The 27,222-nt window shown below is 37.4% G+C and overlaps 1 protein-coding gene across 1 annotated transcript in view; it reads right to left on the reverse strand.

The window, feature by feature from the left end:
• LOC121390428 (probable cation-transporting ATPase 13A3) overlaps positions 1-25,692 on the reverse strand; it is an 86,508-nt gene extending 60,816 nt beyond the window's left edge. The window contains 2 exon segments of the mRNA XM_041522239.1: positions 576-673; positions 25,623-25,692. Coding sequence (XP_041378173.1) covers positions 576-673; positions 25,623-25,635 — 111 coding nt within the window. The 5' untranslated portion in view covers positions 25,636-25,692.
• Positions 25,693-27,222: the final 1,530 nt, after the last annotated feature.

Below are 27,222 nucleotides of genomic sequence, written 5' to 3' on the forward strand. Positions count from 1 at the left end.
CTCAACACATTTTATTTACGGTTATATGGCGTCAGACATATGGTTAAAGACCACACAGATTTTGAGATGAAACCTGCTGTCGCCACTTCATGGGCTACTCTTTCCGATTAGCAGCAAGGGATCTTTTATTTGCACTTCCCACAGGCAGGATAGCACAAACCATGGCCTTTGTTGAACCAGTTATGGATCACTGGTCCGTGCAAGTGGTTTACACCTACCCACTGAGCCTCGCGGAGCACTCACTCAGGGTTTGGAGTCGGTATCTGGATTAAAAATCCCATGCCTCGACTGGGATCCGAACCCAGTACCTACCAGCCTGTTGACCGATGGCCTAACCACAACGCCACCGAGGCCAGTTTACTGTCTTGATGTCTTGAGACAAATTGAAACAATGGACCAACAGTGCCAAGTGAAATACATGTGTGATCTTTTTTCTTTCTGAAATCAGATCGGGTCCAAATATTACAATGACTTTTAAATCTCACTACTGCTTGAGCCAACTGTTATGAGAAAAAAAGACATATCGATATCACTGTCTAGATTAGAGCCTGTAATGAGACATGAAGACCTCCTACCATCTGATCCTCTTCCTTTGGGTTGACATAGAGGCGACCGGGCTTCATGGGCGGAGGGCCGGTCTCAACCAGCTTGGCCATCTTCTCCTTGTGGGAACCTGTAACAACAAGCATTGTCAGAGTACTGCTACAGCCTCGCTTGCACTGGTAGGGGACTAATACTAATGTAGTGTGAACATCTCTTTGTGAGAGCCTGTAACAATAATACATGTTATGTTGAATAAAACCTAACCTAACCTAATCTACATGTTGTGTGAACATCTTCTCTTTGTGGGAGCCTGTAACAATAATACATGTTATGTTGAATAAAACCTAACCTACATGTAGTGTGAACATCTTCTCTTTGTGAGAACCTGTAACAATAATACATGTTATGTTGAATAAAACCTAACCTACATATAGTGTGAACATCTCTTTGTGAGAGCCTGTAACAATAATACATGTTATGTTGAATAAAACCTAACCTACATGTAGTGTGAACATCTCTTTGTGAGAGCCTGTAACAATAATACATGTTATGTTGAATAAAACCTAACCTACATGTAGTGTGAACATCTTCTCTTTGTGAGAACCTGTAACAATAATACATGTTATTTTGAATAAAACCTAACCTACATGTAGTGTGAACATCTTCTCTTTGTGAGAACCTGTAACAATAATACATGTTATGTTGAATAAAACCTAACCTACATGTAGTGTGAACACATTCTCTTTGTGAGAACCTGTAACAATAATACATGTTATTTTGAATAAAACCTAACCTGTAACAATAATACATGTTATGTTGAATAAAACCTAACCTACATGTAGTGTGAACATCTTCTCTTTGTGAGAACCTGTAACAATAATACATGTTATTTTGAATAAAACCGAACCTACATGTAGTGTGAACAAATTCTCTTTGTGAGAACCTGTAACAATAATACATGTTATGTTGAATAAAACCTAACCTACATGTAGTGTGAACAAATTCTCTTTGTGAGAACCTGTAACAATAATACATGTTATGTTGAATAAAACCTAACCTACATGTAGTGTGAACATCTTCTCTTTGTGAGAGAACCTGTAACAATAATACATGTTATGTTGAATAAAACCTAATCTACATGTAGTGTGATCATCTTCTCTTTGTGAGAGCCTGTAACAATAATACATGTTGTGTTGAATAAAACCTAACCTACATGTAGTGTGAAAATCTTCTCTTTGTGAGAGAACCTGTAACAATAATACATGTTATGTTGAATAAAACCTAACCTACATGACATAGTGTGAAAATCTTCTCTTTGTGAGAACATGTGTGAATTAGGCATGCAGGAGATTGCCCAAAAGTGCTCTAAAAATGGTTCAAGTAAAAACTATCGTACTACCAGCCAATTTTGGTATTTTTTGATAGTATTTGTCCTAGCTCTCTCCTGGCTAAAAATTACCCACAATACCAATGGTGTCAAATAGCGACATCAGATGGCCGCCTCAGTTTTCATGTTTTTGCATCTATGCTATACAGTGTTTTCGTTCTCTTCATTTCTTTGACATTTTAAGCCTTTAGAAAGGTTGAACATGTTTTAATACAGTGAAAGAACTATTCATTTCTGAGTATTAATAAGGTTTTAGACCATAAACAGCTCTTCAAATATAGCTGTCTCCAGGCCAATAATACTGTTTCTTAGCGATGATGCTTTATTTTTATACACCAGCAAGTAAGATTAACTGAAAATAAGCCATATCCGTTTCAATGCCTTGGCAACTACTAATAAATTCATTTTAAAAATACTTCTTTACTATTTTGCTTCCTGACATTTAGTGTCCGACTGTATCTACACAAGAACTATACCAGCGCTAATTTCATCAAAAGAGTATTTTGGATGACAGCTATAGCTATGTATGATAACAACTTTCTTTCAAACACTCCTACACATGCAGACATATAATACTACCACACACACAACTACATATATATGCCCCTGCAATCACTTCTAGTATACTAGCCAGAAAGTAGTTTCATCCCACAAGAGTTCTTGCTCTTACTCTGGTGTATGAAGTCATTGTACAGATCTTTATTACAAATACTTGTCTGGAAGGTGAGCATCACCTTCAGGATGAACAAGTAATTGTAACGTTGTGCGATGTACATATCTTCACAGAGTCATACATGGAGTACTAACAGAATCTATCACCATTATGCATGAGGTGTAGGTATGTCAGTTCCAACCCGAGGATCAAAATGTTTTTTGTGAGGGCTGATGTTTACCGAGGCCCTTACAGAAACATTTTGTCCAGAGGGTTGGAAACTACCTCATCTACACTTCATGACGGTGATTGATCTTTTTTCTTGCCCATTTAATTACACTGTTACAGTAACAAAACATTAATTTTATATGATACAGTTTGTTTATTCTAGAATGATTCATAAACATACACCTACAAATTCAATTAATCATACATAGTATTAAGCAACAACATAAAATGTAACAACTTAACCATAAAAAAATTTAAAAATATTAATTTGTTTAAATATTTTTAAAACAAAGATCCAACGTGAAATGGCAACTTGGGGAATATGTAATTCAACAGAATTCTAACGATGACGTCAATCATAAACCACGAGTTATGGCGTCAATCATAAACCACGAGTTATGGCGTCAATCATAAACCACGAGTTATGGCGTCAATCATAAACCAGGAGTTATGGCACCAGGCATATGTAGAAATCATCCAGCACCGGGGGGCTTGACAGATTTATCTAGCACCGTGCATGACTTAGTAATTCAGTAATTCAAGAAATGTATGTAAAGCTGTAAAGTTCATTGTGTTTTACCAGTGTCTTGCTTTGGTATCATTCTGTTCTTTAAGAAGACAAAGTACAAGGTGACTTATTTATTCATGAGAACTTCATTTGGAAATAAAGAATAGAATGTTGTCACTGCAAAGATTAACCGTATCAAGAAATGCAATATGTTCATGTATATATCATTCAATATGCTTTACTGATTTTATACACCATGCACATGTATGAAGTTTCTAAAGAACATTTTACTTACCACAGTAAAAAACAAACATCTAGTGTATCTGGCTTTTTTGACTGCACATCTAGCACTACATCCACTTAACTCTCTTGTAACAACACTACAGGCTTTGGGTATTATACATAGGAAGGCAGGACTGGCTTATCAAAAAACGGATGCAATTTTTCATTCTGTCTACTGAGGAACCATATTCCAGCTTGATGGGCACTGAAAACAACACTTAATACAAGTTTACTCCAAAGTGTTCCAGTAGTTGGAAGTGTGGAGCATTTGCATCTACAGTGAAATGTAATTCAAAGACAAGAGTGTTGGGTAAAAGGCATGGGTCACACCAGGGTAGCAGTCCATGCATCCCAGGCAGTCATTTTATCTTTTCCAAAGAAAGTAGAGGTGAAAGTAGAGGTGAAAAAGAAACAGTGCCAGGTATTTCTCTTTACTCAGGATGTCATATATTCCATTGATTTGATATGTAAAGTATTTACCTGTACCAAAGGCAACCCATATGTTCACATTTTAACCCAAGGTAATCAAATGATGGAACTTGTCAATTAGGATGACACACACATCTGTGTCAACAGTGCACACAAGAGAGTTGCTACAGCCGTTCAGAATAACCTCCTGCACATGAATTAAAGTGTGGTGTCCAATTCACCGTTGTCACACTGCAGCATTGAACGAAGAGTTCCTCAAAGAATAACTGCTACACGAGATGTCATGATTATTTTCTTATCTCCAGTGCACTCTACAGTGGCAAGTTTTGAGGTCAGAAATACAAAAATATCCTGTTTGTTGGTTGAATCACGTAAAATGTCAGCCCAATTTCCTAGAACATTGGTGAGTATGCTGACCACGTCTTTTTTCTTCTTCTTTTCTTTGTTTTTTTTGACATAAATATATGGATGATGTTGAGATGAACGGTGAAAGTGCACTGCTTCCAATTCTATATGGGACTATTTGTCAGGGTTGTGTTCCATGCTTACTGTCAGCTGAGCCATCTCAGTATCACCCGAGCTCAGGATACACGGAACCTGCAGTGTCGATCAGGTAATCATTCCCCAATCAGGAGACACCCATAAACGCACCCAGTGCTGACCGCATTGCTGTGACATAGGACACATATATGATAAACTGCAATCAAAGTATTCACAGGAGAAAAGTTCGTGAAGCAGACACTAAATTGTATATATATACTGAACAAAATAAGAAACTTCCGCTAACTTTGCTTGAACATAACTTGATGAAAACAAACCGGGGGAATAATTGTTATATATGCGTTTAAAGAGTGTTCCATGATGCATCGTTTGGTGCAAAAATCATGGCCATAGATTAACAGAAACTGGGAGAACTTTTGACCAAGTGTGGTAGGGGTTAAAAAAACGGGTATGACCACCTCTTGAATTGACCACTGCAGTGCATCACAGGCACATAGAATTGACTAAAGTGTTGATTTCTGCCTGTGGAATATTGTCCCATTCCTGAATGAGCGCTTGACGAAGTTCATTGACGTTAGCGGGTGGGTTGGGATGACGCCTCAATCGTTTGTCCAGACTATACCAGACATGCTCGATGGGGTTGAGATCAGGACTTTTAGCAGGCCAGTCATCAATGAAATCAATGTTATTTGTCCTAAGAAAATTTACAGTGTCTCTAGCTGTATGAGAGGCTGCCCAGACCATGACACAACCCCCACCCCCGAAACGATCTCGTTCAAGAACACAACAGTCAGCATAACGTTCATTTCTCCTACGATAGACGCGCACCCTGCCATCACCACGTTGTAAAGAAAATCTGGATTCATCCGAAAAAAGAACGGTATTCCAGCGTCGCCGTATCCAACGAGTGTGTACACGTGCCCAATTAAGATGATTTAGACGATGACGTTGCGTTAAAACGCATCCAACGTAAGGACGTCGTGCATGTAAACCGTTCTCCCGCAGACGATTACGAACAGTTTGCCCACTGATTCGGTTATTATGAAGCCCAGGTGTGTTAGCAGCAGTAGCAGTGGCAGTTTGGAATCGATTGCGCAAATGTGTGTTCATGATATAGCAGTCTTGACCACGCGTTGTAACACGCGGACGTCCACGACGTGGCAAGTCGTTGGTGTTTCCTGTCGTTCGAAATCTTAAGCGAAGATTTCGTATCGCTCGACTAGAACTCCCAACATGCCTTGCAACGTCTTCTGTCGACATGCCAGCATCAAGCATGCCAATCACTCGTTCACGTAAATTATTGGGTATTCTTGGCATACTAAAAATGCTACAATGTAAAAAACGTTAATTTTTTTACAAATTTTGAAGCGTTTTCGTTCACTTGACAACAATGTCAGTAAGACAAGTAAAACAAATTGACCGAATACTACATGGGACATGTTGAACCATGCATGCACGTGCAAATTGAATTTCGCGTTGTCGACGATTAACAGTGCAAAAATAATTGATAAAATTTATGAATCCTGATAATACAGCTCAAGGCTAATACTACCTATATAATTTCATTACACAATGAATTCTTTAACACAACAAATACTATATGTACAAATCGGAAGTTTCTTTTTTTGTTCAGTATATATGACATCCTGGGTCAAGACAAATGCACGACCATGCCTCTGCAAAAAGCTTCAGATGATGTGACACTATTTTGCTTTCTTTGGAAAAAGTAAACTGACAGACTGGAATGGTCCATGAATAAATAGATTGCCATATACTTTGTCTTCTTAAAGTCTGTCTAGAAAATAATATTAAAGCGAGAAGTTGGCAAGTAGGTAACACACAACAGAGTTTTCTCTATATTTCGTTCCTTTTACAAAAATCTATCTGGTGATATTTTGAATAATATAACTGCGTTCCTTGCCCCTAAGGTTAGACAAAACAATTACTATCCTAGGTGACACGAGTCATGAGATATTGGTACTAATAGGCTTTTTTACATATAGCAGCTATCTTGGCAATTCAAGCTGACAACTACAATGTATCTCGGACAAGTGGTTCATATTAAAAGTTGAAAATCAAGGCAATGAATAACATGTGGATGAAATTTTATGTTTTTATAGGGAATTTGAAATATATGAAGAAAATGGTTGCCATTGTGATGACATCATTTGAGAATGTTTCCCCCACAGGAATTCTGGGTAATTTTCATCTGTAAGAGAGTCAGGACATATACTATCAAGAAATACCAAAATTAGCTCGTAGTACGGAAGTTGCCACTTAACCCCCAAAATGAGGCTCAATCTGCATGCCTAAAACGATATACTGACCCACATTGAAAACACATCATGGTATTTTAGCTTTAAAATAATGCAAGCTACAACCCCAGCAATTGCCCTCAGCAATCGGCAATGTCGTCGAGGTTTTACTTTAAAATAATGCAAGCCACAACCCCAGCAATTGCCCTCAGCAATCGGCAATGTCGTCGAGGTTTTACTTTAAAATAATGCAAGCGACAACCCCAGCAATTGCCCTCAGCAATCGGCAATGTCGTCGAGGTTTTACTTTAAAATAATGCAAGCCACAACCCCAGCAATTGCCCTCAGCAATCGGCAATGTCGTCGAGGTTTTACTTTAAAATAATGCAAGCCACAACCCCAGCAATTGCCCTCAGCAATCGGCAATGTCGTTCGAGGTTTTACTTTAAAATAATGCAAGCCACAACCCCAGCAATTGCCCTCAGCAATCGGCAATGTCGTCGAGGTTTTACTTTAAAATAATGCAAGCCACAACCCCAGCAATTGCCCTCAGCAATCGGCAATGTCGTCGAGGTTTTACTTCTCCACGGCACTTTTTTGCCTTGGACTACTCAAGTTTTTTTTTTTTTACAATGGCATGTTTTTGGACATGGACATTTTCATAATTGCAGGGGATACATAACCTAGAAATTCAATACATTTTCAGGGCTTGCGCTGTCGGTAGCCAAATGAGCCATTGGCTAATATTTTAGCTAAGCTAAGTGAACGTCTGGGTATGTGATCCATCTGTCACCTCACACATATATTTACCACATGTTCAGTTAGTGATCTCGTGACCACTAACAAGAAACAATGTCATCCAGAATACAACGTAATGATGTTTGCTTATTTTAAATATAGAAATTATAACATGAGCTGTTTTTATTTGAGTTTGCTGAAAAAGATACACTTTCATGTTGATATTTAAATACTCTTTACTATACAGCCAAAAACATTTTTGGCTAAAACATTTTTATTATGGCTAGTAAAAATCCTATTTGACAAATTGTTTTGTTATATAGCAGCCTGGGCTCGAACATAAGAATTTGGCTCTGACAAATTGTGGGTTTTTTAAAATGCTGTGGGTAAAACGGCCCACCAATAGCAATTTTGAGCCTGCCTATGGCAAATTTTTTTAAAGTGGCTTTTGCAGCAAATAGATGCAGTATGTAGACGTATATATTTATCGTCATTAAGGAGCTTTACAATGGCAATTTATATTCCAATGACAGCAATTGCCATCAGTGGCGTCATTACATTTGTGCCCTGTAATAGGTATTTTTGATCCAGGATGAGCCCTGTAATGTTACAGGCCACATGATCTAGATGTGTCTGGAGCGGGGTGAATTGCTCTGTTGGTCTACCAGTGACACAGAAGTGCTCAGATTGCAGCCATTGGTTGCCGGAATGGCGCACTTGTTGATGTCTCGCATGGACACGTCATCCTTCAACCATGCCAGGACTCAGTGGAGGATGCTTAGCTTACATTTTGGTAAAATGTTATCCCAAACCAGATTTCAACAAACTTTTATACCCACTCTATCGGAAGGAAGGAAGGAAATGTTTTATTTAACGATGCACTCAACACATTTTATTTACGGTTATATGGTGTCAGACATATGGTTAAGGACCACACAGATATTGAGAGAGGAAACCTGCTGTTGCCACTTTATGGACTACTCTTTTCAATTAGCAGCAAGGGATCTTTTATATGCACCATCCCATAGACAGGATAGCACATACCACGGCCTTTGATGTACCAGTCGTGGTGCACTGGCTGGAGCGAGAAATAGCGCAATGGGCCCACTGACAGGGATTGATCCCAAATGGACCGCGCATCAAGCGAACGCTGTACCACTGGACTACGCCTCGCCCCTACACTCTATCGGAGTCGAACATCACAAGTGTTAATATAAACAAGAGCTCTGAGAGTACTGCTGAAGCAATACATGTCCCACTCTGAACCCAACACAGTTTCATATCTCCTAAGTTCAAGGGCCATAACTCTGTAAAACAAAAACCCATGAAAATCAAACCTGATCTGTAACGTAACATGATAAAGCTATACACAACATTTCAGCTCAATATTTTGAGGTACTGTGAAAAAAAAAGTCCAGAAAATGGTAAGTGGGACAGACGGATGGTGACAAAACCTATAGTCACCTCCAGTAGCATGGACAGACGTGCACCCAGGGTTTATTTCTAAAATTTAACTGCACACCCATGGCTTTGACTTTTGGGAATTTTAACGTTGTTTTAAAAAAAATTGGGAATTTTCAGTTTCATTTAAAAAACATCTTAGTCAGCCTTGTTTGAATTGAAAAGACTAATGCTATACATATACTTATATTTATTCAAATTAATATCTAGTCTTATGTATTGTTTTCAAAATATGCCTTTATATAACAATAAAAAATGAGAATTATTTACACTGATTGTGAATTTTTTACTCCAAAATTGGGAATAAAAAACGATATAGCTTTTGAGGAAAGGTGGGGAATGGTGCCAATTATTGGAGTCTAGAAACATTGGTCATAAAAGCCTGGCATCATGCAATTCTGAAGCAGGTGTCCTACTTTTGTACAATCCTTTTACAACACACTTTGTACCATCAAGCAAAAAAACTGTTGGTGAAAGGCTGATGCCTACATGTGCAATCTGCAATGTTTTGACCATGTTTTTAACCTACTTTTCATTATGTCATTATCTAGTGTTACAATATACACTCCTGGTAACCTATACTATAGGTTAAAACATATTTATATTTCCATTATTATTATTATTATTGTGCTGGGCTCACTCAAGCTTTTTTTTTAGATTAGCATATTTGGCTAAAAGTTCAAATTTGTTTTAGCCAAATCTGAAATTTTTTGGACAGAATGATCACAACAAATACTAAATATTATTATTGAAAGTTGGTTTATAAAAGGAAATGAAAGTTACAAATGTCATTTTTTAGGCTTGAAAAAAACCACCAAGAAATTATTTGTGGGTGTCACAGAAAGTCAGTGCAATAAAAATTGGTTGAACATTTTTTTGGCCCTCCTATTTTTCCCCACAACACTTTTTTATTTTTAATTAGACGATTACTGTTACATAAGACTTCGACTGTTACATAAGGCTTATCAACATTCTCTGTAAGATGCTTATCTAGTTTAATTAACAACTCACTTACCGGGTACTCAAGACAATTAAAGGTCCTATGTCAAAGTTGATACTACAATATTTTGATATTTTCACATTTATTTGTAATAAATAACTACAAATTAATCTAGCACACGCATAATCTTTCCATAATTAACTCAGGAATAATAAGTTTAAAATTCTTGTATTGGACAAGAGGGGTTTCCCAAATAATTTGTGGCTAAATATAGCATGGTCACATCTGTTTCATTGTCAGCTGTCTGCAAAGAATTATGGAAAAAACTTAGTGTGCTGAATGTGTACGATAAAACAGTGACCTCAATAGTCAATAGTTAATGCACGTGATATACTCAACATTTCCCCCTAAAATACTTTTTTTTCTACTGGTAAAAATAATTATTTGGTTGTAATTTTTATAGGAATATAGCTTAAAGTATAAACTTTATATGTTTGAAAGCAAAAATTAATCAATATTTTTGGCGAGAACTGCCATTACTGCAACTTTGACATAGCACCTTTAATAATTAAAGGTTGTAATGCATTCACTTTGTGTATATCCTGTTATTATACATGTATATATATTTCTCTGTATGTACATGTATGTGGTTACTTGTATGTCCGATTTGGTTTTAAAGACCTGGAAATATTTTTGGTGGTGCCTGTCATATGGCCTACGAGGTATATCTATTAATATATTACTGTTCTCTTTGATCAATTATGTACCATGACATATACATACTAGAAGACAGTATGTTAGCCCCATCCTGTGACGTCAACATCGACATTTACATGTTCGCTGGTGCACGAATGTACAGGGGTGAAACTTGGGAAACTGGCGACTAGTATGGTTCAGCGACGAGTCACGTTTCCTTCTACATCGACGTGATGGACTACAATGTGTTTACAGACGCCGCAATGAACGTTTTGCCAACAATTGCGTCGCCAAAGTTGACAGATTCGATGGAGGGAGTGTCATGATGTGGGGAGCCATCTCATACACAGGCAGAAGTTAACTTGTGTTCGTACAAGGCAAACTGACAGCTGTACGCTACCGGGATGAAATTCTTCGCCGTCACATGCTTCCCATTTTGGACAGAGAGAACTTTCAGTAGGACAAGCACTGCAGGATGAATGGGCTAGGATTCCACGTGCCTGGATTCAGAGACTCTTTCAGTTTATGCCAAGCAGATGTTGCGCAGCGATTGCTGCTGCTGGTAGCCACACAAGGTACTGATTTCAGCGCCCTCGTGCGACGCTGTTTGGTGATGAAAATGCCTCCACTGCCGTCAGTCTATAGCAAGAACATTGTCACATACTTATGTCAAATTTGACTGTGATACGATCATAAATAACAAAATTATGCCACTTTGTATTAAAGAGATAATTCCATGAATATTTCGCCTATGCGTTTCTTCTTTGACAGTATATTACACCTGTGTGTGAATCGTACTGATTTTACTGAACTCGTGTCAGAATTCATGTATTACAATAATCCTGACACCCGTTTCATAAAATCAGTACGACATACAAGTTCGTATAATAATCTATTGTACACATGACATCATATTAATGCGAGTTGGTTAGTTTTAGATTGATATTTGTTATTATAACCTTCATTATAAAAGCTATCTTGTTAATTTGTAGTGTTAAATTGTATTCAACACATGAAACAGCCGCAGCAAATATGATAGTGTAGTTTATTTATCATAAAATGGTCAAATAAAGAAGTTACTTTTTCAGCCATCTTTGTTTGTTCATGTAAAATAATTATTTATCGAATGAATGAGAGAAAAAGACTCCATCATATGCGGTCAAGTGGAATAGAAAAAGTACACTTTCGGTGGTGGAAATTTTGACCATGGGACTTGGCAAGCCTCGTCCCGGGTTAAAATTTCCACCACCTCGGATGTACGTTTTCTATCCTACATGACCACATATGAAGAATTCTATTAATCCCCTGATGTCAGATTTCATTTTCACCAGTTTGGTGATACGAGAAATATTTTGTTTGCCAGATGATATTTCCATTAGCCCATAGCGAATTGGGATAGGCTGGTGTGAGCCTAGACATTTATGTGTTTATCTAAATAATACTCAGTTGAATCGTTGATAAACATTTTACCATACAGTGCAGTTTTAGTTTAATATGATTTTATGGAGAATGCAGTACTGTTCGACTTTCTTGACCGTAACCTCCTGGTAACCTGAACGACCATTCGACTTTCTTGACTTTAACCTCCTGGCAACCTGAACAACCATTCTCCACTTATTTTGATGCTTGATAGGCATTAATCCTATTTGGGTCACAGTGAACATATATGTACTTAACTGTGTTAGACTTCAAATTCCGTTTGGTTTGTTTCCTCTTGCACAGTCTGCTTTTCGTTCATTTGTGAGGTTTTTCTTCCCAGTTTGAAAACATTTTCACTAACAATAAAGTTCAGACAAGTAAGTGTTGCGGTTTCAATGCAAAAAATATTAATAATACTTCTAAAAAAAAAAAACATTGGTGGGGGGGTTTGGGTGGGGGAAGTGTTTGAATTTGATTTATCTATATATTTTCAAAGAAGTCTTTTATATTACACGAAAACAAGTTAATTATACTTCATATGGTACATTGTAAATAATAAATTAAAAAAAATTGTATACAGCATAAAAATTGTGTACAGTAATGATTGAAGGCCCCCAACCTTGACATTGCTCTGGGGCGGGACATAGCCCAATGGTAAAGCACTCACTCGATGTGCGGTCGATCTGGGATCGATCCCCGTTGGTGGGCCCATTGGGCTATTTCTCGTTCCAGCCAGTGCACCACAACTGGTATATCAAAGGTTGTGGTATGTACTACCCTGTCTGTGGGATGGTGCATATAAAAGATTCCTTGCTGATGATCGAAAAGAGTAGCCCATGAAGTGGCGACAGCGGGTTTCCTCTCTCAATATCTGTGTGGTCCTTCACCATATGTCTGACGCCATATAACCGTAAATAAAATGTGTTGAGTGCATTTTTTAAATAAGATATTTCTTTCTTTTTTTTGACATTGCTCTTGTTTCTGGGGACAATAAATTAAAAAAAATTAAAATAAAATTACAGCAAGTCAGAAAAAGACAGATCGCCCGTTGGACTGGTAGTTGCATTTTGTAACTTGTCCGTTAGAATTTTTACTCACATTTGATGAGTACTTTCTGCAATATCGCAATTTATATTGAATTTAATGTTTAAATTTTAATGATATATAGTCAGACCTCGTTACAACGATCACATTCGTCCCTGGGTCACTTTGTCGTTATATCGAAATTGTCATTATATCGATTTATTAATCATCGGCTATTGGGCGTCAATAGTAGCAAGTGATCATTTATATGCACTATCCTACAGACAGGATAACACATACCAACCCTTACGGAAATAACTTATACAAACTTATAAGTGGAATATACTTTACTTATACGCCATTTATAAGTGGCCTATAAGTTACCCATATATTGGTATAAGTGAAGTATCAGTGTGTATACGGTAAGTATAAGTGAAAAGAATGGTTAACTGATACATCACTGATACTCCACATATATTTCACCTATAAGTGGTTTATCAGTGGTATAAGTGAACTGGAATTAAGACATTTTTTGTTTGTTTCTATAAGTGAAATATAAGTGAACTATTAGTTTGGAGATAGTCCTTTTGCAAAGGAAATGATGTGTTCTAAATGAATGGGGAAAAAACTAAGTCCAAAACATTTTCATGGTTATTATTTAAAAATTCATAACTTCTCACAGGATTTATCAAATTCATTGGGAACAGTGGCTAAACAACCAAACATACATGTAACAGAATTTGATAGTATTTCCAATAATAATTTTAAAAAATTATTAATATTAATATTAATACACATGGTGCTATATGATTATATTTATCCTATGCTACCTCCTCACTTAAATAGACCCTCCAGACTCACCACCTGTCACAATAAATATCTGTAAAATTGTAGCTGCAGGGCAGGAGTGTGTGTATGTGTGTGTGTGTGTGTGTGTGTGTGTGTGTGGAGGTGAGCTCCATTTCAATGTTTATTACAGTATGGATTTATTTTATCTATTAATGGTAATTTGTATTTACATATAAAAAAAGTTAATTAACTTTAAAAAAAAATAAGAAAAAAAAAATCAAGAAAAAAACCCCCACAAGAAAAACAAAGACAACAACAATGACATCAGGAATTCAGATAGAAAAAGGGATTATTATGAGAGGTGCAAAATCCTGAGATTAATAGCCTTGCCATCTTAGGCAGTATGGTGCAACTTCAAAAGGACTTAATTCAGACACCACTGTGTGGGTCTCCAGCCAGTAGGAGGAAACCAAAGAAGAAAACCAAAATGGCAGTACCTGGACATTTTCTTTGTGCACATGTGTTTAGTTAAGACTATACCTCATGTCCGTGGAACAAGTCTATCATACAGGAAAACTAATTTGGTAAGTATCTGACTACATGTAGCAACTATTTTTTTATTTTAACAGTTCATGTTTTTCATTTAAAAACCATGCATTACAATCATTGTTGGATTTTCAAATAGACAAAATGGCGTCATTCCTTTATCTGATAAATTCTCTTTATTTATGTTAATGCATGTGCATAGACATTTCATTTAGTGAATACAACTATACTAAAAGTTCAAACTAGTGCTGATTATAGTTATTTTGTCACATAAAGTAATTAGTAGTAATTAATTAAAATATACTTGTGGTTTCCCTCTGTTACCAACAAACATGATTTTTCTTTCTTTTTTATGTCAAGGCAAATTTTAAAGTTTTTAAATCCATATGATCAATTATTAGCTTGGAAGTATTAATAAGTTATAATTTTTAATTATATAATTTTGATTATTGTGACCTGTCCCTCCATTTCCGGTAATGGAGGAACATTTGTGCCATTGTACATTGAAACAGTTTATGTGATAAAACCAACTTGAAAAGCATCATATATATATATATATATATATATATATATATATATATATATATATATATATGTATTTTGATTAAATGAACTAAAATAATTTATGTAATGTTCATCAACTTCTGCAATTCACAAACACTGGAAGAACTGGAAGTCTTTAGATATCACCTTACAAAGGGATTACATAGCTCTTCTAATTTGGGCAATAAAATGTCTATAGGAGAATGGGAGTTGTCACCTGATCACTTTGTACCTGTCTTATCAAAAGGAGGTGTATCTCTACTTCTGGCAGACTGGGAGTAATTAATTTACTTCACACAGTGCTAATTAAAAGCCCAAGGGAAATGGGGGCAGTTGTAATGACTGACATTTTAAACAGTAACATGAAAAATATTTGTTAGTTTTTATGTTTGCTTAATACACATATTAATTTATTAAGCCCAAGCATTGCATGTTAATATCATTTAATTAAACTGTTCTAAAGTCAGAATACCTATATGGTCATGCATTTGTCTTGACCCAGGATGTTATATATACTGAACAAACAAAGAAACTTCCGATTTGTACATATAGTATTTGTTGTGTTAAAGAATTCATTGTGTAATGAAATTATATAGGTAGTATTAGCCTTGAGCTGTATTATCAGGATTCATAAATTTTATCGATTATTTTTGCACTGTTAATCGTCGACAACGCGAAATTCAATTTGCACGTGCATGCATGGTTCGACATGTCCCGTGTAGTATTCGGTCAATTTGTTTTACTTGTCTTACTGACATTGTTGTCAAGTGAACGAAAACGCTTCAAAATTTGTAAAAAAATTAACGTTTTTTACATTGTAGCATTTTTAGTATGCTAAGAATACCCAATAATTTACGCGAACGGGCGATTGGCATGCTTGATGCTGGCATGTCGACAGAAGACGTTGCAAGGCATGTTGGGAGTTCTAGTCGAGCGATACGAAATCTTCGCTTAAGATTTCGAACGGCAGGAAACACCAACGACTTGCCACGTCATGGACGTCCGCGTATTACAACACATGGTCAAGACCGCTATATCATGAACACGCATCTGCGCAATCAATTCCAAACTGCCACTGCTACTGCTGCTAACACGCCTGGGCTTCATAATAACCGAATCAGTGTGAAAACTGTTCGTAATCGTCTGTGAGAGAACGGTTTACATGCACGACATCCTTACGTCGGATGTGTTTTAACGCAACGTCATCGTCTTAATTGGGCACGTATACACACTCGTTGGATACGGCGACGCTGGAATACCGTTCTTTTTTCGGATGAATCCAGATTTTCTTTACAACGTGGTGATGGCAGGGTGCGCGTCTACCGTAGGAGAAATGAACGTTATGCTGACTGTTGTGTTCTTGAACGAGATCGTTTCGGGGGTGGGGGTTGTGTCATGGTCTGGGCAGCCATTGCCCATGGTTATCATTCACCACTAGTCATTGATGGCAATTTAAATGTTCAATGTTACCGCGATGACATTCTCGCTCATCACGTCATTCCTCTGTTCCATAACAACGCAAACATCTCGATTTTTCAGCATGATAATGCCACCTCTCATACAGCTAGAGACACTGTAAATTTTCTTAGGACAAATAACATTGATTTCATTGATGACTGGCCCGCTAAAAGTCCTGATCTCAACCCCATTGGGCATGTCTGGTATAGTCTGGACAAACGATTGAGGCGTCGTCCCAACCCACCCGCTAACGTCAACGAACTTCGTCAAGCGCTCATTCAGGAATGGGACAATATTCCACAGGCAGAAATCAACACTTTAATAGTCAATTCTATGCGCCTGCGATGCACTGCAGTGGTCAATTCATGAGGTGGTCATACCCGTTATTAAGTCAAAATTTCTCCCAGTTTCTGTTAACCTATGGCCATGATTTTTGCACCAAATGATGCATCATGGAACACTCTTTAAATGCATATATAACAATTATTCCCCCGGTTTGTTTTCATCAAGTTATGTTCAACTTCAAGCAAAGTTAGTGGAAGTTTCTTATTTTGTTCAGTATATATATATATGATGCTTTTCAAGTTGGTTTTATCACATAAACTGTTTCAATGTACAATGGCACAAATGTTCCTCCATTACCGGAAATGGAGGGACAGGTCACAATGATCAAAATTATATAATTAAAAATTATAACTTATTAATACTTCCAAGCTATTAATTGATCATATGGATTTAAAAACTTTAAAATTTGCCTTGACATAAAAAAGAAAGAAAAATCATGTTTGTTGGTAACAGAGGGAAACTACAAGTATATTTTAATTAATTACTACTAAGTACTTATAATATTTAAATGTAAATGTGGCAGATGATGTTTTAATATTGTGTAAATATGTAATTTGTTATTTTAATATTTCGCAGGTATTTGTCAGATATTGTTGTCTGCCAAATAGTATTTATTCTATTAGTTTTCTCAGTCAGGTACCCTTTATCTGATTGGCTAATAGCACTGCATGCTTTTCACGTGCACGCACTACATGAACAGCAGACATGTTTGACGGGTTTTGACAGGCGACAGATCAGAATACATTATAGGTACAAATTAATTTCTTTCTTTTAGTTAAACATTATTAATAATATATATAAATATATTGCTCACATACTAGCGAATTAATGCAGATAAATGATTACATTGTTTTGATAATAATATAACTAATTGTGCAAGTTCTAGGAGTTCTACGACTAAGTATAACAAACTACTAAATGTTTTAAATTATTTCTAAAAAGGAATCATATAAATATATTATATCAATAACACTTAATTCTTCAGCGTAAAGATATGTTTGTATTTTAAACATCAACTTATTTTAATATTTCCACTATCATAATTGTACGAAGATATGCGTGTATGATTTATGAGTGTATGCTGTGCCAATGTTTTATTTTGTTGCAGGTTTGTAAGCATCTGTAGTTTATGATGCTTAATAGTTTATAATTTATTCCCCAGGTTTTCACACACTGTCTTGTTGACCACCGGCATTGTTTACGCTCGTGTACCACATACAGGGTTTGACAGTTAGTTAGTAATCAAGCAGTTATTTCAATTAATTATTAATCTAAACCTCATTATAACATAATTGTAATATTTAATATAGTAAAGTATTTTTTTATTCTGACAACATTACACAGTAATTTATTTTAAGTCAATTAGGTTAATGTATTCACTAAATCTCAACCATTTGTTATTATTGTAATTACCTCCCCTTGGAATTGATTATCCCGATATCTATCATATACATGTAGGTGTGGACCAAAAGGTTATTCAGGTTTAGTTTAATCAAACAGATTGTTTGATTAGGAAGATACTATATTTTAGTAGATGTTACTTATAACCGTGACATTAATGGGATACGAATTGAAATGTTAATATATATTTTTTTAATATTGATGACCTGTGATGGACATATTTTTATGATGTTGTGATTGACATGTATGATCGAACTATTTTTATGACGATGATTTTTATGACGCATACATGTGATTATTTATAATGAATGCCTGTTATATATTGTATATTTTATTCTTGCAGGGCGTTGTTTGCAATGTCATAATGAACTGTTTATGAAGTAAATCATTTCCAAACGTCGTGACGTGTTGTTTTCGTCCTTTGAACCCTGTTACATAAACACCACCACCAAACCTTTATGTGACAAAATAACTATAATCAGCACTAGTTTAAACTTTTAGTATAGTTGTATTCACTAAATGAAATGTCTATGCACATGCATTAACATAAATAAAGAGAATTTATCAGACAAAGGAATTGACGCCATTTTGTCTATTTGAAAATCCAACAATGATTGTAATGCATGGTTTTTAAATGAAAAACATGAACTGTTAAAAAAAAGAAATAGGTGCTACATGTAGTCAGATACTTACCAAATTAGTTTTCCTGTATGATAGACTTGTTCCACGGACATGGGGTATAGTCTTAACTAAACACATGTGCACAAAGAAAATGTCCAGGTGCCGCCATTTTGGTTTTCTTCTTTGGTTTCCTCCTACTGGCTGGAGACCCACACAGTGGTGTCTGAATTAAGTCCTTTTGAAGTTGCACCATACTGCCTAAGATGGCAAGGCTATTAATCTCAGGATTTTGCACCTCTCATAATAATCCCTTTTTCTATCTGAATTCCTGATGTCATTGTTGTTGTCTTTGTTTTTCTTGTGGGGGTTTTTTTCTTGATTTTTTTTTTCTTATTTTTTTTTAAAGTTAATTAACTTTTTTTATATGTAAATACAAATTACCATTAATAGATAAAATAAATCCATACTGTAATAAACATTGAAATGGAGCTCACCTCCACACATACACACACACACACACACACACACACTCCTGCCCTGCAGCTACAATTTTACAGATATTTATTGTGACAGGTGGTGAGTCTGGAGGGTCTATTTAAGTGAGGAGGTAGCATAGGATAAATATAATCATATAGCACCATGTGTATTAATATTAATATTAATAATTTTTTAAAATTATTATTGGAAATACTATCAAATTCTGTTACATGTATGTTTGGTTGTTTAGCCACTGTTCCCAATGAATTTGATAAATCCTGTGAGAAGTTATGAATTTTTAAATAATAACCATGAAAATGTTTTGGACTTAGTTTTTTCCCCATTCATTTAGAACACATCATTTCCTTTGCAAAAGGACTATCTCCAAACTAATAGTTCACTTATATTTCATTTATAGAAACAAACACAAAAATGTCTTAATTCCAGTTCACTTATACCACTGATAAACCACTTATAGGTGAAATATATGTGATGTATCAGTTAACCATTCTTTTCACTTATACTTATACACACTGATACTTCACTTATACCAATATATGGGTAACTTATAGGCCACTTATAAATGGTGTATAAGTAAAGTATATTCCACTTACAGTATAAGTTTGTATAAGTTATTTCCGTAAGGGTAGACTTGATTTTTTAAAGTTAATCCTTTAATTGAATGACGAAAGGTTTATGTTCAAAAGCAATACACGTCTATAGAGTTAGCATCGGTAACTCAGATATCATGTGACTGTCGGCTTGCGACGAGATCAAGGATGCCAAATGGCTGTGTACTGCCAATGTACTACAGCATCTGTGATTATGTAATGTCATTGTAAAGAGGTGTTTTTAGACGTTAGGTGCATGTTTGTTCCCAATTTGCTCTCGGTGTTAGAAGGTGTGAATTCTGGTGTAATGAACAGAATAAGATTGATGTACGTTCGTTCCCGACAATTTGTGGCCGACTGGTTTTTAATGTTATAGTAACGACAGTCGTTGTAACAAGGTATGACTATAATATATATATATATATATATATATCTATCTATCTATATATATCTATCTATCTATATATATATAGTCAAACCTGTATATAACAGCCACCCAAGGTACCTGACAAAAGTGGCCGTTATAGACAGGTGACCCTTATACACAGGTTCAAAATTAGAACCCATATATTAATACATATCACAACTGTCGCATTTTTAAACCATTCCCACACTAGCTTGTTTATGATATCATTGCCTGTTGCTTTCTTCTGCTTTTTTCTTTTGGCTGAAACATTATTGTCAAAATCGGCCAGAACATCAGCTTTCTTTTTTAAAATAGAATTAATCTGAGAACGCCCTACACCAAAATGATCGGTGATCTTTCGCGCACTTAAATTGCTTTTCTCAGATTTGTTAATAACGTCGATTCTCTATTCTAACATCAAAGCAGTACGATTTTTCGGTGGCATTTTGCATGCAAACGTATTCGTTAATACATTTCTCAAACACTGACATTGTATGTATGTATGTATGCCCACAAATGACTGTCAGGTCAGATGTCAGGAATTAACGTGCTTATATCAATTTAATGTTCAAGGACGCTTGTTTCAAGCACGATTTCTGACTAGAGCCAGACACTGTACTCAGAACAAGAGGGGTGAGGAAGTGTTTAAAAAAAAAAAAAAAAAAGGTTTAAAACTTAAAAACGTTTATACAGATGATTAGCTAAAATACTTAATTGATGGTTAAATAAATTTTATTTACAAAGAAGTTAAAAGGGTTTAAGCAAAGGGTTAAAACTGACATTGACTTGCAGAAGATATTTTGTTTAATTGAAGGCATGTGAGACGGAACATGCTCTTAATTTCTTTTCGCCTGTGGCGATATTAATTGTTTTAGTGGGCCGTGTGCAGTCCCAATATGCACTTAGACTAGGTGGGCACCTTGTTACGTAATACCTCCGCGCGACCGTACCCTCTAATACACACCCAGACCAGGTGCGGAGGCCATGTGGCCAGTAGTTACGTAATACCTACGATAGTGCGGTTTTACGACTGTGATTTTTGGCGAACTAGGCGACAGTAAGTCTGACCATCTAAGAAAAATATTGCTGTCTTGGTCGCTGTGGAAATATCACTTGTAGGTATTCGGTACCGCCCTGTACCCCCAGGTGATATTCGGGTTTTATAATAAATAGCTAGGATTTTAGATATATAGGGGAGAAACATATTGGACGGCTCCGGGGAACGTTAGTCCGACTGGACTTGGTAATTATATATTTTCTGCTCTGTATAACCTTGATGTGATTGATGTGACTTTAAATATTTTAATACTGTATTATACAATATTATTTAGACAGTGTTTCCGGTAAACTGACGAAGTAAATTGTAGGCTTCACTGTCTAAAATTATTAAAGCTTAACCAGTCATCCTAGAGGACCTAGGTAAACTGTAGGTTATTGTCTTTATGGTGATAGGTACCAGTATTAAGTCTGTATTACAAGGTTACTGAATGAGTAGTTAAGGGTTAATTAAAAATTAACCAGTTAGGAATAGAGTTGTAATTCCTTTATTAATTAAGTTCCCCTGGCAGCGTTTCTCAATTATCACACGTGTGTGTGTTGTATCACGGTGAAGTGATTAGAATATTGTGTAAACTAGACACCTAGTGATTAACTAATTAAGCGATTAGTTCTGGGTTGTTATTATTATTGTTGTTGTAAGTAATTAACTGCGGCAAACATATTTGTCAGCGTAAGGTTAATACAGATTCCAAAGTGTATTGTGTTTTGTTGTGTTTTCTAGTGAACTAAACGTGCTATATTATATATACCTTATATAAGATCTTATCTCTGTTTATACCTAGAGACGAGCCACTCGGGTTTTGAACTGCCCGATACAGAGAGATCTAATAGATATACAGTTAGGAGAGATATTTGGATAATCGTGTTTTATTCAGTTACGGGTATTATAGGATCCCCGTGACAGCATGTGTAACTCATTTGTTTGTTTCATGTCACTGCTAAGCCTTCAGTGGAGTATGACCATTGATTACAGCTGACTAAGATCATGAGTCATTAAATAATCCTAAAACAGGGCATCTTTAATGACCACCGCCTTCAGCAGTTCATGTTTATTTACCAATCATGTCTGGATAGAAACAATCAGACACCTAACATAACAATACCGTCCTCGGTGGTGTTGTGGTTAGGCCATCGGTCTATAGGCTGGTAGGTAATGGGTTCGGATCCCAGTCAAGGCATGGGATTTTTAATCCAGATACCGACTCCAAACCCTGAGTGAGTGCTCCGCAAGGCTCATTGGGTAGGTGTAAACCACTTGCACCGACCAGTGATCCATAACTGGTTCAACAAAGGGCATGGTTTGTGCTATCCTGCCTGTGGGAAGCTCAAATAAAGATCCCTTGCTGCTAATTGGAAACAGTAGCCCATGTAGCGGCGACAGCGGGTTTCCTCTCAAATTCTGTGTGGTCCTTAACCATGTCTGACGCCATATAACCGTAAATAAAATGTGTTGAGTGCGTCGTTAAATAAAACAGTTTTTTTTCTTCTTCTCCTAACATACACCTCATTTGTTTTGTTTTTTGAGACTCAATAGTGACCATACATACAGAAAACATTATGTACAGCCAATGGGAAGTCGTCTACTGTTCAGTGAGGATGCTGAGAACCAATCGAATTACAACACCAGTAACTGCGTGTCACGGAAGTTATTGAGTGCCCGTTTGTTTTTAAATTACGATCACAGAATTACAATGGAACTTTACTTTGACGGAAAATAAACCCAAAGCTACAGACATGGCCATATAAACATATTAAATGATATTTAATTTATAGTTTTTAAGATGATTGAAAAAGTAAAGACATTTAACCAGGGTCATCTTGTGACCGTTATAGCAGGTTCAACCTGTGATTTTGGGTGAAAAATAGTGACCGCTGGCCGTTAAGGACAGGTGACCGTTATGTACAGGTCAAATAAGGAAGGAAATGCATTGGGGGCATTTATAGTGGACTCTATAGGCAGGTGACCGTTATGTACAGGTGACCATTAGACCAGGTTCAACTGTATATATATATATATATATATATATATATATATATATATATATACACACACACATACACATATACTCTTCAAAAAAAGAAACGCAAAAGGGTACAAATGGGTTATAACTCCGATTTTATGTTTCCTACCAGTTCATGCTTTGTGAATATAAGGTCATTGCATGTCCCAAACACATTCCCACGGTTACATTCGATAAAACGCAGCTACTGTACAATAAAGTTCCAAAATGTGAATATTCGCAAAAACGCAGCCACGTGCAAACCATGTCACCACTGCACGTGCGTTGTCTGCACGTGCAACATGAACACCGACAGTATAAAAGTGCAGGGTGTTCGCTTGCCTGGCCTCTGTATCTGGCCGACAGTTGACAATCCAGGACATGCCACGTCTCAGTGAACCGCAGAGAAACAATGCCATCGGCCGACTAGACGCAGGCGAATCCAGAACGGCCGTTGCCAGGGCATTCCATGTGTCCCCAAGCACCATCTCCAGACTGTGGGACCGTTACCAGCAACATGGATCAACACGTGACCTCCCTAGATCCGGTCGACCACGGGTCACTACCCCCGGGCAGGACCGCTACATCCGGGTACGCCACCTTCGGGAACGATTGACTACTGCCACCTCCACAGCCGCAGCAATACCAGGTTTGCGCAGGATATCCGACCAGACCGTACGGAACCGCCTACGTAAGGTAGGAATTCGTGCCAGACGTCCAGTTCGAGGTGTCATCTTAACACCACAACACCGTCGACTCCGACTGCAGTGGTGCCAGATTCATCGACAATGGCCTCAACTGCGATGGAGACAGGTGTGGTTCAGTGACGAGTCCCGATTTCTGCTCCGACGTCATGATGGAAGATGTCGCGTGTATAGGCGTTGTGGTGAACGTTATGCGGCAAACTGCGTGCAGGAAGTGGACAGATTCGGCGGGGGTAGTGTCATGGTGTGGGCAGCCATCTCACACACTGGCAGAACTGACCTGGTCCACGTGCAGGGCAACCTGAATGCACAGGGCTACATTGACCAGATCCTCCGGCCACACATCGTTCCAGTTATGGCCAACGCCAACGCAGTGTTCCAACATGACAACGCCAGACCTCACACAGCACGTCTCACAACGGCTTTCCTACAGAACAACAACATTAATGTCCTTCCTTGGCCATCGATATCACCGGATTTGAACCCAATTGAGCATCTATGGGACGAGTTGGACCGACGCCTCCGACAGCGACAACGACAGCCCCAGACCCTGCCCGAGCTGGCAGCAGCCTTGCAGGCCGAGTGGGCCACCATCCCCCGGGACGTCATCCGTACTCTGGTTGCTTCAATGGGCAGGCGGTGCCAGGCAGTTGTCAACACACGCGGAGGCCACACCCGGTATTGACTCCAGATGACCTTGACCTTGGTGGTGTGTCCTATCACTTACTCACAATGGACTAGAGTGAATTGTGAACAATCCTGCAACATTTGGTAATTATCGGACTCACCATTCAATAATTAAATCAATTCTCCAAATGTTACGACAATGTGGTTTTGCGTTTCTTCTTTTGAAGAGTATATATTAGGTCATGTCTCTGTCAATAGTAACAAAGAAAGAATGAAAGAAATGTTTTATTTAACAATGCACTCAACACATTTTATTTATGGTTATATTGCGTCAGACTAAGCACTGTCAATAGTAACAAGAACAACATCTTTATTTCTGCACTACATCATAGTACATGAGCTGGTTGCTTATCCACTTCAAAACCCATACCGCGAGGATACTGTTGACTAGGCCTAACTGGGAAATGTAGATTTTTTTCCCACAAAGTTGTATGGTATTCTAATTTTTGTCGTTAGAACTTTATTGTTAATGAAAATGCTAATGAATTGTTTAGGAAAACCTCACAAATGAACGACAACAAACTGGATGTAACGTTGAATGCGCCAACTGTAAAGGCCTACGTAAACAAACGTAACGAAATTTAAAGCATAACGCAGTTAGGGACCATGGCGATACATCTTCAATCTTGTCCAGTGTTCTTTTCAATTGGGAAAGATTTCAGTAACAAACGTATTCACACAAGCATACAAACCACACAGTTAGTAGTAATACAGACTGAAATACCGAAAATAACACGGCGTCCGTTTACTTACCAAGTTTAGGCTTTGCATGCGACTCTCCCGCCGACGTGGGTAGGGCCCTACGATATGTCCATATTCGTTTTATGTAGGTCTGTCACCCAATATTCCCATTCAAAATCATTTCTGATTTTATTTTGAAAGGGTAACAAAGCATTAATTGCGTTCTCTATACCTGAGTTTCCCATGTTCGGTGATTTTGATGTGTTTTTGCTTCACAGTTTTCCGCTCATGTCAGCTTCCCACCATGATAAACAGTATGACCTTTAACCAGTTAGGAGACAGAGAAGTAAACCAACCAATCAGTATTTTGTTACCCTCGGTTCTACGCTTCGTGTCCACACAGAATGGGTTGGCTTCACAAGGTTTCACGTAAGGCTAGGCCTATATGCCGTTAAAAACTGCACGTATAGAAAATACAAATATAAATTCTTAAATCTGATGGCACAGATCTTCAGTATTATTATCTTGGAGTTAACTTACAGTATATAATAATATTAAATTTAGGGCCTACAAATACATGTCTTTGACTATAGGCTACCTATGTAAATCCGACACCGCTAACCGAAATACAAAAAAAAAAGAAGAAAGAAAGAAATATTTTATCTAACGACGCACTCAACACATTTTATTTACGGTTATATGGCGTCAGGCATATGGTTAAGGACCACACAGATATTGAGAGAGGAAACCTGTTGTCGCCACTTCATAGGCTACTCTTTTTCGATTAGTAGCAAGGGGTCTTTTATATGCACCACCCCACAGACAGGGTAGTACATACCACGGCCTTTGTTGCATCAGTTGTGGAGCACTGGCTGGAACGAGAATAGCCCACTGGATCCGACGGTGACCGACCGCACATCAAGCGAACGCTTTACCACTGGGCTACGTCCCTCCCTCCCCCACCCCACACACACACAAAAAGAAGAAAAAAAAAGGTTGTTTTGTTTTACGACACCACTAGAGCACATTGATTTATTAATTGGCTATTGGATGTCAAACAAAAAATTTTTGGCATACAGGGCCGCACCCTCACGGAGAGGGGGGCAGGCCGAACAGGTACTCCCCCCCCCCCCCCCCCACGAGAATCTCACTTGTTTTTACTCCAAAAAATAGCATACACATCTCAGGGTTTAATTTGTATAGTGTTTCATTTGTTTATAAAAAGTAGTGCCCCCCCCCCCCCCCCCCCCCCCACTCCTATGGATTTTGATTAGAGTACGGCCCTGGCATATAGTCTTAGAGAGGAAAAACCGCTACATTTTTCCATTATCAGCAATTTAAGGGATCTTACATATGCATCATCCCACAGACAAGATAGCACACACCACGGCTTTTGATATGCCAGTCGTGGTAGTCTACACTAGCTGGAACGAGAAATAGCCCAAATTGGCCTACCGACGGGGATCGATCCTACACCGACCGTGCATCAAGCGAGCGCTTACCACTGGGCTACGTCCCGTCCCTAACCGAAATACAGTCGGCTGATTTCGGATAGGGAAGTTGAGCTATTTCTTTATATTGTAGCTTATATAATTGTGTACTAGTCATTAAAATGTTAGTTTAATGTATAAGTAAACTCAAAACGGATCAAACTAAAGGTCTGTACGTACGTAGTATTAAGACACCGTAGTTGGTGACTGTCTGGTTATCGAAACTCGACAATCTATTATATACAGTAATCTCTAACCCTGACTGAAGCTGGAAGGCATAAACCAATGAAACGGGGGATCAGACACACACACACACACACACACACACACATACAATTGGGG

The sequence above is a fragment of the Gigantopelta aegis genome, chromosome 15 (genome assembly GCF_016097555.1).
Source record: "Gigantopelta aegis isolate Gae_Host chromosome 15, Gae_host_genome, whole genome shotgun sequence".
NCBI lineage: Eukaryota > Metazoa > Mollusca > Gastropoda > Neomphalida > Peltospiridae > Gigantopelta > Gigantopelta aegis.